Here is a 16,070-nt window from a genome sequence, read left to right as displayed (position 1 = left end):
AGCATGGGTGTATAATCCAACACATCATTCGACAAGGCAGTAAGTACCATGTATTGTCAATGGTAGTAACGTCATTCTTGCGAGCAACAGACTATAGAGTGGTGAAGTGTGACGTCATCAAAAAACTATTTTTAGAATTTCTCAATTTGAACTTCATTTTCCGAAAGAGCATCAAAAATGATGTCCAAAGATCGAAAACCAATTGAATATGTTAAGTATTGGCTGAGATATGACCATCTGAAGAAATAGCATAACATTTAAACAAACCAGAGCAAAATAACACTGAGTTCCTATAGGAAATCTATTTATTCAGATGGTCATATCTCAGCCAATACTTAACATATATTCAATTGGTTTTCAACATTTGGATATAATTTTTGATGCTCTTTCGGAAAATGAAGTTCAAATTGAGAAATTCTAAAAATAGATTTTTATGATGTCACAGCTTCGGTACCCTGTATTTCCTTCTTGCAGTTCTCATTATGACTCACTATGAACATGACAGACAAAGAAAGCAGACAAAATATACAGTTCCTCAGGTAGACAAAGGAACATCCCTTCACTGCTATTATGTAAAAAGGTGAATATGCATGTGACACCCTGTTCTACACATTTTTACATAATAACAGTGAAGGGATGTTCCTTCGTCTACCTGAGGAACTGTATATTTTGTCCGCTTTCTTTGTCAGTCATATTCATAGTGACTGTATTTTGAGGTGTCATTTTTTCTTCTATTCTAAAAACGTTGTTTATCCACGGAAGCCTCATCAGCTTCAATGCTGTTCTTCCTGAGGGTCCTGCAATTATTGTTCTCCCCAGCGATTGCCAGCTACCCATCTACACCTGGGTAGAGAGTTGCAAATGTGGATTAATGTCTTGCCAAAGGACGTTAGTGCCGTACTGAGATTCAAACCCTCAACTCATAGGTTGAGAGTCAAGTGAATGAACCACTATACCACGGCACCTCTAATTCATGTCCAGTAATACATGTACATTCAGTGATGGAAACATTCGATCCCAGAAATCATTATCATCATCGACACCATCATCGTCTTGAGCTCCAACTCTACTGACCCTCGAGGGACAATTGGAACTGGCCAACGTCAAAATCTCCTGTTGTTTGTATCACTGATGGAATGAAAGTCTAGTCTAGACTGGACTCGTCTGTCATCTGTTCCAATCTTGGGCACCGAGAATCTTGGGTCTGAGTGTTGCCATGGTGATCAGTACAGCCTCCTGTGTGAAGAGAGTGAATATATGCATGAACGTGAGAATGAAGGCAATAGTGTTTAACTACATACAACTTCAAATTCAAGTTTATTGATACAAATCTACAAGGTCAGATTATACAAGTAGCATGGGGAACAAAATCCTCCCCCCCCCCCCCACAACAACGTACCCCTTACCATCAAATGAAGAAAAAAAGAGGAGAAAAGAATGGGAAAGAAAGGGAGTGTGAAGGCACAGTGACAATAAGATATAAATATATGAATATTTAAATAGATATATGAATAAATAAATAGATAGTTACATAGATAGTAAGATAAATAGATAAATGAATAAATAAATAAAGGGAGTGTGAAGGCACGCTGACAATAAGATGATACAACCCCCTACCCACACCCTCCCTTCATTCATTGGTCTGGGATGGTGTTTCATCTACTTAGTCAGTCTTAAATCAGCTAAATTGCTGGACCCATGCTATGTGACTTAACAAATAAATACATTTATTAATACATAAATAGATAGATATATAAATAGATACATAGATAGATATAAAGATAGATAGATAGATATAAAGATAGATAGATGGATAAATTAATTAATAAATAAACAAATGAATGAATGAATAATTAATCAAATAGATAAATGAATAAATAGATAGATTAATAAATAAATAAATATATGAATGAATAAATAAATAGGTAAATAGATAGATACATAGATAGATAGATAGATAAATAAATAAATAAATGAATGAATGAACGAACGAACGATTGGACGAACGGATGAATGAATGAAAGACTGGTAATCACCTCTGTTCTGATAGTTCTGCTTCCTTGGTCTGGGCATACATTAATGTAGTGATCAAATAAAACGCCGGGATCAGACACTAGCAATTCTTCATCCATCTCTAAGCTCAACTCAAGACCTTGGACACCACCAAAGATGATCAATGCATGTCTGGGGGAAAAAAGAATGCATTCAAGAGGTTTACTATAAGTTAAAGGGGGATAGTAGTCAGTTTCCATGTGCAGAAGGTCGTACAGCCATTTGCATAATTCAATAAATGCTCTGAAATTTTCAAGATGTGAAAAAAGAAAATACATGTATCTAAAAAAACAAAAGATAAGCTCTTGTCTTTCTGATTAGGCCTAAAATCTGTAACAAAATTTGAACACAACACTGATTTTCCACAATTTCAATACTAGCTGTCAATGATTTCACACCTTCCTTTTTATGACATTATTCTTACTTGAAGTGAGGTAGATCTACGTCGTCAGCTTTGGTTCCTCTTTCCGATGTACCGATGGTAAGATCGTATCCGTTGTCCGAGAATGGGCATCCCGTGAAAACAGCCCCCAAGCTGGATGCCAACCTAACAGAGTAGCCCCAGTACAACCCTGCCTCGAGGCGAGGGGCAGACGGCGATACCACTTTGCATGGAGCATGCTTGGTTGGAGTTCCTACATTGAATGATATATGATTTCATAATGTCTATTGTATATCAGGGCCCTGTTTCATAAAACTTGTTATCTATAACAAATGCTAAATTTCTACGACACATTTGTTCTCAGCCAATCAAATGCCACAAATTCAGTAGCTAATAACAGTTGTTGTAACATGTTATAGATAGCAATTTTTATGAAACAGGGCCTAGTTTTCACTCACAGAAGAATACAAAATATAGGTACTTTTGTATGTGTTAAAAGAAGGAAAGATCTGTGTCTGTCAGTGACCGGAAAGTCTACTTTCTCTTACTTTCCCTTCTCATCACTAATAAGTTCTATTACTATTCCTTTCCTCTGATAGAGGAATTATCAACTATTTGCTTGTATCACAATAAATTTTCAACACATCTGCTCGTAAGACAACTGCCATCAAGGAAGAAACATAGAGTCATCACTTTGAGACATGCAGAAAGTGGCTATTCACGTAGGCTACATAAACTAGCGGTAGCCCTGTATTATTTATGTTTCGACATTATTACAATGAGAGGGTCCTACATTTTTCGACTTATTATCCCTCTCACCCATACCTGCCAACCTGAGACAAGAGAAATTAGGAGTAAATTTTTCTGGATGGACTACGAGGTCGCGAACCACCGAAGGATTGGGGTAGTAGCCCGTAGATTGGGGGGGGGGGGGGGGTACACAGGACTTTAGGGTCTATTTTTTTTTCCATGTCGCTGTGTATATCTTCTATGAGCGCGAGCGCGGATGTCGGCGTGATCTTGTTATCAGTGCTGTGTTATGCTTTAGTCTTATACATACATAGACTACATACATATTGGTATTTATTGAGCACCTTTACATGGACATGCTCGAGGCGCTTTACATTTCAAAATACAAACATAATAGTTATATACTCTTCAAGTGCACTACACTCTTAAAAAAAAAAAAAAAAAAAAAAAAAAAAAAAATTAAATAAAAAAAAATCGGAGTTTTGAGGCATGCACTCGGAATTCGGAGTTGGTATGAAAAATGCGTAGGAACTCCGCCTAAATCGGGGTGGTTGGCAGGTATGCTCACCTCATACATCACACGATTACTCAAAAAGCAGCAAAATCTAAATGAAAAACAACTAAGACTTAACTGGTGGTTTACATAATCATGGATATTTATATGATGAACTATATTTAAGATTCATAACAATATTTGCTCACCTTTCTTTGTGTTCATCTTGACTGTGACTCTTAGTTGTGCTTGTAGTTTCTTGTCGATCTCTACTTCCTAAAAAAGAAGTTAAAGGAATCGTTTAACAATGTTGAATTTGAGATGCACGGCCCTACCTGTTATCAGTGTCTGTGATATGGTGTAATATTGAGGAGCCTCAAAAAAGTAAAAACCTTTGAGTGACTGGTTTTACCATACTCATTTTCCCCAATAGACTGTAGTATTATAAAAAACTGTTAGGAAAACAAACAAAAATGAAATTTCGATTTCCAATTATAAATATCTCGATAATCAGACAGGCGATCGACTTGTAAAAGTCATGGGATTCTTGACTGACCTAAATGTTTATAATTATGATTGCAGCATGAGCTAAATCCAGGATTTTGTTTCAGAATCTGAGGCAATATTACAGAGTCACTTTAAAGAACAAGATTGGACCGTGAGCATCAGCAAAGTCTCCTACGAGGGATTTCTACCAAGAGGACTTTGTTGTAAATCAAGTACAGTGGAACATTATCAGAACATTATCGTGTACTGGAGTACAGCTAAAATTATCTATTTAAGATTGGTCAATGATAAATCAAGAATTGAACCACACAAATATATTTCACATCAGCCCAATGGTTTAGCATTTGGTTGGATTTTCAGCTTGCAGCTTGCAGCAAAGGATAGACATTAAAATACATCAAATGAAGTTCATTCTCCAAGGCAAGGCTTCAGACACAGGGGCTTTTTTGCTTCTAAATCCTACATAACATACTGTAAGGGGTTCATTTCAATTAATTTCAGAGCTCATGTTAATCAAATTCTTCATTTCACTGCATGAAAACACATACAAAAGGCTCAAAACCTACAGTTAACAACTTACATGTATTTATTCATACTGGTAGGCCTTGTGAATTTGATGTTTTGTGTTTTTCGTAACTCAAGATAGAAGGTGGACTCATTGAATTACGGCCTTTGTTGAAAACTTTAGATGCGAGCTTTAAAATGTCCCATTCTCAAGCAACATAAATCGGGACAAATAAGTTTTTCACTTACTTAAAGGGATCGTTTAAATGTTAAATCTGAGATACACGGTCCTACATGTTACCAGTATTTGTGATATGGTGTAATATTGAAGCCCTAAAAAAAAAATCGCGCTTCAAAATGATCTAGAAGTGCCTCGAAAAAGTAAAAATCTTTGAGTGACCGGTTTTACCATACTCGTTTTCCCCAATAGACTGTAGTGTTATGAAAACCGTTCAGTGAACGGTTTTCAAAATTTGTAATTCCAATCATTAATATCTTGATAATCAGACAGGCGATCGGCTTGTAAAAGTCATGGAGTTCCTGACTGACCTAAAGGTTTACAATTATCATTGCAGCATGAGCTAAATCAAGGATTATTTCTAAAGGATCTAAGACAAAGTTACCGGATCCCTTTAAAGCATTAAAATACTTGGCAAGGATATGAATAGTTCAGTTGTTAATTGTAATTCTTCCAGCAACTTGAACAAACACAGACACAAAGCTATATTCACAACGAAGCAGTACAAGGGCAAAGAGTTTGAAATGGTTTAATACCTTGTAGAGTCCAACATTGACATGGGAGCCACGCCCCTTTGCTACCGGTCTGTCTACCACCACACCCTCTCTGTAAGCTATCTCCTCATCGGCTCGTACATGATGGGGGCAGTCCAGGGGGTTCAGTAAACCTAGATAATTAGGAGAGGAATAATAAATTAATAATTATAGTCATTTCTATAGCGCCGTCTATTTAGAAATTCTATTCTGATGCGTATTAATTATTACCCTGGCTTTAGCCTAGCTGCCATTACACTCTAGCATTTCAAGGAATAGACCAGTTCACGGTTAGCACATTACTGCAATGACCCCGAATATCCACAGATCTTCAAAACATGAAGAGGTCCCACTTTGTACATGGTGAAATAATCATTCCTACAGCGATGAAGGTGCTATATAACATAGCCTTTGTTTTCCCCTTTGAAAGAATACTTCCACCTGTGTATCATGGATTGCACTGAATGTGCAAGAATGAATAACGATTACATAACTTTCATGAGCACGTATCCAGTATTTCGTCTCCGTGTATTTCACAATTTGTTCTGCAATGACCTTGATCTGCTCATGCTCAGACTGCAACCGTGAACTCGCTTATTAATTCCTGCAAGGTACCCATTTACCTCACCTGGGTAGAGTGTGGCAAATGAAGGCTAATGCCTTGCTAATGCCTTGCCAAATGACATTAGTGCCGTGTTGGGTATCGAACCACGGCCTTTGAGGAAGCATATTGTAGATTTTCAACTCATCAACCTGTTATAGCTACACCCTTTAATTACCATGCTGTCTGGCACAACACCCCCCCCCCCCCCTTCAAAGTAGGAAAGTCCACCTTAGCTAGTATTAATAAAAACAAAAAAAACAAAGGAAACAAACTAGTGAAAGATTGAGCAATATCCAACTAAAATAGGAAAGTTATGAATATTTATTGCTTGATAACAAGCAATAGAATGTCTTTCATTAGGTTCTATACAACACATCAACATGGCAGGAAGCATCTTACAAAATGAATAATAAAAAAAAACTTATTCTATGTTCAATTGTCAGTATCAAATTGGAGGAGCTTTAGAGGCGTGTTCTGGGGAGATAATGAGGTTAAGTATTCCATACATACCTGCATACTGTAAGTCATTATGTTTCGGGAAGAAGCTTTTCCTCAAATACCTGCATGAAAGAAAATCAATACCGGTAATCTTTCATATAACCGGGGAAATCTATCTCATCACATCGACTGACTACCGGTATGTTAAGTTTAACAACTAAATTATTCATACAATTACCATGCTTTGTAATTTTTCAAGTATGTGAAAAATTGATTTGTTCCGATTAACGTTTCTTGAGAATATGGCATATTAAATCTTACATCTAAAAGTGTTCAACAAAGGCCCAAATTCAACCAGTCCACCTTTCATTTTTGAGTAATGAAAAATAAAAAACATCAAATTTACGAGGGATATGAATAGTTCTGATGACACAATCATCGTTATAACTAAAATTTAACAAGAATGAGGTTCAGCAGCGATGTAGGTTGTTTCTTCTTTATTTCATGATTTCTATTACTAATGAGGAATGTCATATTACAACACAACATAGAGAGAATGCAAGGATATACATGAAATCAGAAAGTGTTCTTGTTTATGCCATAAGTCGGTATTTAAAAAGGGAATTTGTTAAGACTGATAAATGAGTTTCTAGTAAACACCACTTGTAACTTACTGAGGGCATTCCAGATATTGTAGGATCCTTGCCAGTTGAACATTGGCGTTCCCCTTCTTGCCAATACCACTGTAGACTCCATCTGTGTTGTCTCTGGAAAGAAAAATATATTGAAAGCAAAATTTTGAAAAATAAATTACTATTACTTCATACTTAATCTCGGTGATATACCTCATGGAGGGAGATAGGGTGCATTTTTACAGTTTCATGACACTGTCATAATCAAACAGCAGCCTCGTAGTATAGCCTTTGCCCGGTACTGCAGATGGGGACAGGTTCAGATCCTGGTGCTTTTAAAATGACTAGACCATAGGTGTGGTCTCTGACAAGGGGAAAATAAAACTTGTTTGTTATACAGTCACCTCCAAGCAAACAGAGATGCTGCATACCTGCCAATATTTGAAAATAAGAATTAGGAATTTTTAGCATGGTATGCTTTCGAAATAAGAAATCACACTTGCAGCGGCAGTGTAACTGGCAAATACGCGGTAAATCTGTACCAAAAAGCGAATACAAATTCGCTGCTTGATCATACAGCCATTCAACACAAACAATATGTGAACTCTCAAACCGTGGCACATGTTAAAACAAGCTTAATTTCGCTTTAGCACCTTTAAAAAAATTATTTAAAAAAAAAAAAAATTATTAAAAAAAAAAATGAAATTTTGAAAAAACAGAATATTTCGGATTTTCAGGTCCTAGAATTCCAGAGAAACGGAAGATGCTGTGGATACGTCATCGGACTGTGGATTACATGGTTTGCAGTTTGTGCCCCTTGGCGGCACTAATATCCTTTGGCAAGACATTAATCTACATTTGACACTCTCCACCCAAGTGAAGTACGTGGGGATGAGATAGAAAGAAATTTCTTGAATGCTTTAGCACCTTATTGTGACAGCTCAGCTTAATAGCCAGGGTAATAATATGATACTTTGTATATAATTAAGCGCAGTGGAGTATATTCATATACTAGCTGGGACATATAAATGGACCTATGAATATTAAACATTCCATTTGTTTCCTGACTCACCTAGCAGCAGCACCGGACTCATCAAAGATGATTATCTCATCAATGTTGAATATCACTAGAGCTCTGGCAATCTGGAATAGTAGAGAGGGAGAGGACATTATCTAAATAATCAAACAAATAATAGTTGTCATCCTTGAGTACCTATTTTAACTAGAGGGGCCGGGGGAGGGAAGGAGCCCTGTAGAAAAAAAAAGAGTAATTTCCAATAACTTTTATGTCGTCTGTTTGGAGCTGCAAGGTCATTCACTCTGTGTAAAATGATATGAATTTGATACCCTTCTGGCTTCAAAGAAACAATATGTTACGTAAATGTCAGCGACAAAGAACTTTCATCAAAGTGTACATGGTTGAAATCTTTGTATCACTAATATAATCTCTAATAGGTTACAGGTATGCATTCATATAATATTGACTGGCCTTGAGGGAGGTTCCAGGAAATATTGCCCTTACTGAAATCAAATTGACTGAAGATGAGGTCAATATGATTTCAGTAAGGGCAACATATCCTTGTATCTCGTTGAAAGATAAGCCAGTCAATATTATAATCATTATCTATCTCTTTTTGAATCAGTAAAAGATACTGTATGTTTACCCTGCTACTGCGTCGCGGCGTTTCAGCTGCTTGGAAGTTCCCGGATGTTAAATGGGGCAAATCTATGTTGGGCTTAATATGGACAGCAATTTCTGTACCTAAAGTCAATGACGAAACCCTGAAGAGTGAAAATATCAGGAAATATTGCCCGCTTGGAACTGCTAGTTTGCGGATAGGGCAAAATATGCAACTTAATTGCATGGTAAAATTGAAGATTGGTTGGTTGGTTGGTTTGTCTTACCTGACTGTTTAAAAAGCAAGTGTATGCTTGTCAGTAAGCAACCAGGGGACTGACAGCTTTAAGTCCTCTCTGAGGGACTTGATAATGCGGATTAATGCCTTACCAAAGGGCCCTAGTGTATCAAATTGGTTAAGAACCTGGGACCTCCCAGTTTCGAGACCACTGCTCTACCACTGTGTTAATCAAATTGATTATTACCTTGTATAGGTAATAATGAATTTTGTAGTATTGAGTTGGTACCTTACCTGACCTGCCAAGTATGTTCTAAGCTCTGGTGACTGTGCATTATCTAGTATGGATCCAGGAAGAGCAATAGACAGTGTCCATGGTCGGCCTGAAATTAAATTAACAACAAAATCTGAACATAAAAACAAGTCTGGAAAAGAAATACAATAGATTTTATACCTCATAGATGTAATACGGATGTATGGTATACAGGACTCCACAGTAACATTTTTTAAGGGGGTCCGGATTTAACTTTTGATGGGCTGTATGCATGACCCCTATGTAAAAGTGTCCACATTTTGGGAGTTCTGACTTAGATTTTGTGTGCCATGTGTCCTGGGAGCCTTTTATTGTCAAGCCCTGGATATAAGCCGAGAAAGTTTTAATTTATAAAATAATAATAATTAGATCAATCTATATAGCACAGCTACTATATAAATAAACTATGCTGTGTTTAAAACAAAACTCTTACCATGCAGTGCTACTTTACAAACACATAATAAAAACATTTTTAAAAACTATTCAAAAGTGCCTGAAAACAACTGCATCTTCAACAAAACTCTGAAGACTGCAACAGATGAGGCTTTTCTTATGTCTAGTGGTAGGTTATTGCTGAAAAAAGGTCATATAATACATACAACATATGTTGCACAAACAATATTACAGTACGACATCATACTATCTATCAAGCCACTTATAGACTAGAAACATATGCAAGCAAGATGTTGTTCGAGTTGCTTATGAACAATGCACTTGATTTTTCAGCTTCCTATGTCAAATCAATATCAATCAATCCCAGTGCGACTTTCCATCTATCAATCAGTGAATAAAACAAATTACTAGCTTACCATATTCCGCCAACTCATTTTCCTCCTTTTCGTTAGACAACATTTCTTCCTTTTCCTGCATTTGTTGCTCAGCTAGTTGAATCAATTTCTCTTCACGCTTTTTCTTCTTTCGCTCCTTGACTGAATGCACACAAAAAAAACAAGGAACACTTATATTTCCAGTCATTTTAGATCATACGGACCCAATCCTAGCACATAATCCCAGGTTCCTTTTCTCAACACTTAGTACAGAACGAAAAATAAAGAAAATAAATGCTGGGCTTTTGGTTAATAGCAGACGCCATGTTGAATCTCATCTCAAATCAGTCTTGTATCAAGACTTCCACGTCAAACATATTTACATCTTGTGACAGTGAACAAGTCTACAAAAATATGTGAAAATGCTCATCTACATTACAAACAGCTAGGTGAGTACAGTGTTATACCAACAAGTACTACACTGTACCTACAGTTCCGAAACTTATAAATCTACAAACGATGGAACAGATTCTTGTGTGTTTGCTACTCCCTTTTTCATGAGCAGAAGTAAAATGTACTTCAATGTTTTCCAAAATAATTACCATCTTTCTTCCAGTCCTTCCATTCAAGAGCCTGCAATGAAAGGAAACGCATAAAAGTGAGAAAAAAATTCTTCCTTTTAAATATATTCTCTTACAGCAATTTCATTTACTTTACATAACAGTCACATAGTTTTTTTAATACATTAACAACCAATTTCTTTTTAGAAAGTGTGTAAATGTGAAAGCTCTCTCTATTCTTTGGCTCGTTGAAATAAAACTGCAACCTATATGAGGTTTATTCCTACATAGGAACAACATCAATTACCTTCTGCCAGACATTTTTTTTAATGAAATGGTTCTTCAAGCACCCCCCCCCCCCCATTTACATCACTTTATCCCTGACTACACTTTTTTAACTCCTCCTGCCCCTAATCCTCCAATCTATACCAAATTTCACATGGAATAGATCTTGAAGAAAAAAAAAATATGATTCCTGATAGAAATATACAAATTGGAGAGAAATAGCTTGCCAGTCATGCAAAGTGGCATAATAATTTTTACCTGTTCCGATAGATGGTTAGAGTGAGCTTTCGGATCTGGAATATTAAGATAGATTCTGTGCTCTCCGATCAACTCCTTTTGCTCCAATTGATTCTTGATTTTCTTGGATGTCTCTCGTCGATGCCACAGGGTGTCACTGGGAATCTGTCAAAATGAAGCAATACATAATTCGGTCCATCTAGATAATTTCTCATCCGCATGAATATTAATTTGCGATTATTTGAGGAAAATACCGGTATGACAAATCTAGAAAAGCTAAGAAAATACACACAACATAGCATGCATGTTTAAATCACGTCTAAATTATTAATTTATGGATGTAGTAGGTATATATACCAGTACCTATTTTACAAATCAGTTAGTTAAAATATAAAAGTAAAAATAGCATTTAATATCCATACATATTTCAAAGTAGAAAAAAATGTTACCTTGAATTCGGGGAAAACCCACACATTGTGCATGAGAATTACTGATGTGCAACCAAACTTCTTACTATTAGCAGATTTCTTTCCTCCTTCAATATCTTCAGACTGCGAATGAAATTAAAATGTACACAAGTATATCAATTAAATTAAATTTTGAAATGAATTCCATACTAAAAGTGGCATCAAGCAAATCTTTATTCAAAACATTTGTTTGAGCTCGAAGTGAACTTTATGCACAATTTGTATATACATGTATGAAGGAAAAATGGAATGCAAATTATTAGTTGTCTTTACTCTTATCTTATGCTGAAAGTCTTTCAAACAGCTCCAATTAATGATAACTAGGCTAACAAAGGTCTGAGAGTCTATAGCCTACAGGGCAATTCCACGGTAACGGAAGGACACTCAGACAAGATTTTTGAACTTCAGGTTCATACTAAAAGAACTGTTTTATTAGTATAAGATGTGAAACAGTACAGATATAATACCTATATAAGTGCCTTTAATTCTCCCCAAAAAAATTGTCATTATAGTTAAGTAGTTTAAGAATGTGCATATTAATTATCTCGGTAACGGAAGGACATAAAAATGGACATGGTTTTTCCAGTTAATTAGTGTTTATCCAAACTTTGTGAAGTTGATGAAGCTTTCCACTTGACTGAAACACATTTTGTTCCCCATAGTTTAATACATACTAATAAAACATTTCTTTTAGTATGAACCTGAAGTTCAAAAATCTTGTCTGAGTGTCCTTCCGTTACCGTGGAATTGCCCTACACAGAAGCAAGCACTTTACAGTTTGTAAGTTGCAACCTAAATATCAATATCTAAAAGATTAAAAAAATAATATAGTATTAATGACTGCTTTGAGAGAAATAGTTGTTTTTATACGCTCAAGGGAAGGTTAGAATTGTGCTATTACCCGAGGCGTGCCGAGGGGAATAGCCCAATTGTAACCTTCCCGAGAGCGTATACAACAACTATTTCTCGAATATTAAAGCAGTCATTAATACTTTTATATGCAAAAAAAAAAAAAAAAAAAAAAAAAAAAACTTTTGTCGAAGATGGGATTCGAACCCTTGCGTATCAAGGGTGATGTAACTTAAGTTGGCGCATTAAACCTCTCGGCCAGCGCGCTCTGTCACCATGCACAGTAGTTTTCTTTAATATATATACATTAAAATGAATTGAAAACGGCTTCGCGTGGTCGATGCTTCGGCGCTGCTCCATTAAACGGGCCCTTCTTTTACTTTTGCAATGCAGATTGGCACAAACTTAGATCAAGATCTATCGGCAGATGTTATTTTTTGTTTTTGGAAGTTTATTTTCGTCTTCATGTCAACAATGCAAGATAAAATTGTCGGTAAGATCGATCGAGATTCAATTGTATTGAAATTACCGACCAATTCTTCGCACACGTACGGTATCCTCGATCGCTCAGACCATTTTTTAACATGTAAACCTATGGGGTAACCATGGAGACTGAACTATTTTCCCAATAACCATGGTTATTGGGATTTTGAACTGTTTTTTAACCATGGTTACCGGAAATTTTCGGGAACAGTTAAAGTTTATGAATACAATTTCGACCAATCAGATTGCTGGATTACTTAAGTGAGGTATATAAACAAATATATCAATCAAAGAAACTTTATATTAAGAAATCAATAACATTAATAAAAATTAAAGTCATTTAATTGAACAAAATTATGGTAAGTTTTTTACATTTCTAAGAAACTTTTTACAAAAACTGGACATTCTTATATAATTTTGCAATGAAATATCAATACCCTATATAAAACTGGGTGACACAGTAAAGCCTTTAATGTAAGGTTAATGATGGTATTGCATTTCTTTGTGCTAAAGTTACTTACCATTTTAGATTTCTTGATATCACACTTGCGTTTAGGTCCATGTTGACAGGTGAATTTCTTGAGACCTAGCATGACATGAGGAATGCCATTCAGAGGTAATTCCTCAAACATCACTTTGTGTCTCAGTACCTCCTCAGCATCTGATGAAATGAATTCAAGATTAGAATCAGTGGAAAGATTATGCATGGTATTCTCTTGATCGCTATTGATATAAAACCTTTGTTGTTCAAATGCTAGGTACTTACAAAGGAAAGACACAATAAACTTGCACTTGTCCCTTCTAAAGGTCGTTCAATTTACAACTATGGTATGACTGTCAACTGCATGGGTGTACATCATAATATACGCGACACTAGTCATTCCTGGCTCTGCATTACTGTGTTGTCCACGACTACTTAAGTTGCACAGCTAATTCAAACATTTCTACAAAGTACAAACCAACTAGACTTTAATTTATGTAGGCCTACTTATATGTAACTTGTGGAATCATCATAACATAGGTAGGCACATTCATGGGGCACTAGAGGGCGCTTTGCGCGCGTACGAAAATCTGAATGGCCTTGCTGCGGTGGGTCGGCAATAATCAGCCCAAAACTTGGATATGGGAGTGTGGAAGGATATATCTTTTTTTTAATGTTATCTGGTCTTACCCTTAACCATCCTATGTTTAATCTATGTAGAAATAACATGCGAGTACGATAAGAGAAACATCGGGCCCATTACTGATGCAACTTTTAAAATATTAGCCTAGAAATGACCACCAAACGGAAAAAATTGACATTTTTTTCTCGACAAATCTTCATAAAATCTGATTTATAAACAAGTCACATCTAGGTACACTAATACAAATACGATTTTCTGAAAATTCAGGTATTATTTTTTAAGTTTCTTTCAAGTATATTTATGCGCATTGCAGCGCCAATGTTCTTCACTGCTTCAAAATCACCCTTGAATTTTTTTTTTTGCAACAAATGTGTTACGAGGTCCGCGAGTGTTCCCCGTTCCTTGCGTGTTGAAAGTTTGGTAATACATAGTTTACATTGACTCGCGCACGAAAAAATGGTCGAAAACAAAATGTCAAATGAAGAAATAAACAAGCTTTTGTATAGTTATAAGAGTTCTACCGAGGTTTCTTTGTCGATTTAATTTATTATATAGTCTCAATTAGAATTCAGAATTATCTCACTGAAAAGTTAAGAAACCGACGATGTTCTCGATCGTAGTTATTTTCATTTTGCCAGCAGCCGATCTAGCGTTGTTTGGGCAAAAAGCTAGGCCGCTGCCTTCCCATCGCAAACCTTTCCGAGTCCCGCTAAAACAGCGCGCTGCGGAGCTCCGAAGCTTTGTTGGTATCGCTGCAAACTCTCAGCCGGCTAGCTCCCCACGACGGACCATTCGCGGTATGGCGAGAGTGTGTGTGTGAGGTACGATTTGGATTCGAGAACGCACGTAATGCAACCGTGCGCGTCATATTCAGCTGTCGAATGTCTACGACCAATTTTACATGTACGATTTTTAGTACAGATACTTGGTCAGTTTTCTTCTTATATCTTTGGTTTTACAACATTTAAAAATATAATTTCTTCAAATTTGCTCCTGACTCGGTTCAGACTAATTGTGTGATGTGTTTTCAAGTCAATTTTTTGAATATATTTTTTTGCATGAATTTGCCTAACATAGGAATCTAAGTTGTAACCATGATTCATGAAGATATCTATGGAAAGATTATTTGTAACTTAAGTTGCGCTTAAGTTAGGTAGGCCTTCTCTCACTAAAATTCAAAGCCACTCAAGCGGATCGGCTCACTGTACAGCGCTCAATGTGCAAACTTCTTCGTGCTCTGCGGGTTTCGGGTTCCAAAACCGCGCACTCGAGATGCGAAAAACGGATTCCGGGTAAGAAAATAACCCCAGTTCACTGTCTACTTTTATGGTTTGTCCGTCTTTCCAAGGATTTATCGCTCATTACGTGACAGTCCTTGTACAAAGTCAATTTAAAATGCATCAAGAAAAATCATTGCGGAATCCGTTTTTTCGCATCGCCACCACGTATCTGCGAAAATGTGGACGATCCTTATTTTTGCAGACTCGTCTTTCCATGTTTACGAAGACAATCCTACCTCATTTATGCGGACGATCCCCATTCTCGGACCAGCGCCCCTCATCATCATGTTCGTCATCATCATCATCATCATCATCATTTACTAACTAATAATTGTTATTAATATCATAATTTTCACCAGCATCACGTAAATATAAACGAATGGGACCACACTCAGAAATTTACCGTGGGGTGGCATTCCAAACTCTCCCTGTTGACAGTAGTTTTGCTGGACTGTGACAGCAAATTTTGCATCTGATTCCTTCTCATAGTCCTTTATAACTTTTATGGCGCTAGTCAGATTAGATTCATGTAAGAAACGTGCCATTTTTTATAAGAAATTGTAATAGTTTTCCAGCACCGCAGCAGTCGACAAGCATGCACTCTCTGCTTAATCGATTATCACGAACCATATCGATAATAAATTAACTTTAAAACAGGATTTTGTTGGTGTTTTAATATTTAATATCACATTTTAGATTAAAATTCTACATTAGTA

General features: G+C 36.3%; 1 protein-coding gene across 1 annotated transcript; it reads right to left on the bottom strand.

Annotated features, from left to right (window-relative positions):
• Positions 1-708: 708 nt before the first annotated feature.
• On the bottom strand, positions 709-15,965 carry LOC577833 (putative methyltransferase C9orf114). The gene is made up of 15 exons (XM_030998199.1): positions 15,758-15,965; positions 13,472-13,611; positions 11,601-11,702; positions 11,173-11,316; positions 10,672-10,702; positions 10,112-10,231; positions 9,284-9,372; positions 8,206-8,276; positions 7,176-7,268; positions 6,574-6,623; positions 5,463-5,593; positions 3,887-3,953; positions 2,477-2,687; positions 2,037-2,184; positions 709-1,236 (listed from the first exon to the last, which is right to left on the bottom strand). The coding sequence occupies exons 1-15, from the start codon at positions 15,897-15,899 to the stop codon at positions 1,168-1,170; spliced, it is 1,608 nt and encodes a 535-aa protein (XP_030854059.1). The 5' UTR covers positions 15,900-15,965; the 3' UTR covers positions 709-1,167.
• Between the last annotated feature and the right edge of the window lie 105 nt (positions 15,966-16,070).

Source organism: Strongylocentrotus purpuratus, unplaced genomic scaffold (genome assembly GCF_000002235.5).
Source record: "Strongylocentrotus purpuratus isolate Spur 01 unplaced genomic scaffold, Spur_5.0 spur5_scaffold_4, whole genome shotgun sequence".
Lineage (NCBI taxonomy): Eukaryota > Metazoa > Echinodermata > Echinoidea > Camarodonta > Strongylocentrotidae > Strongylocentrotus > Strongylocentrotus purpuratus.
This window is presented reverse-complemented; position numbering and strand designations above follow the sequence as displayed.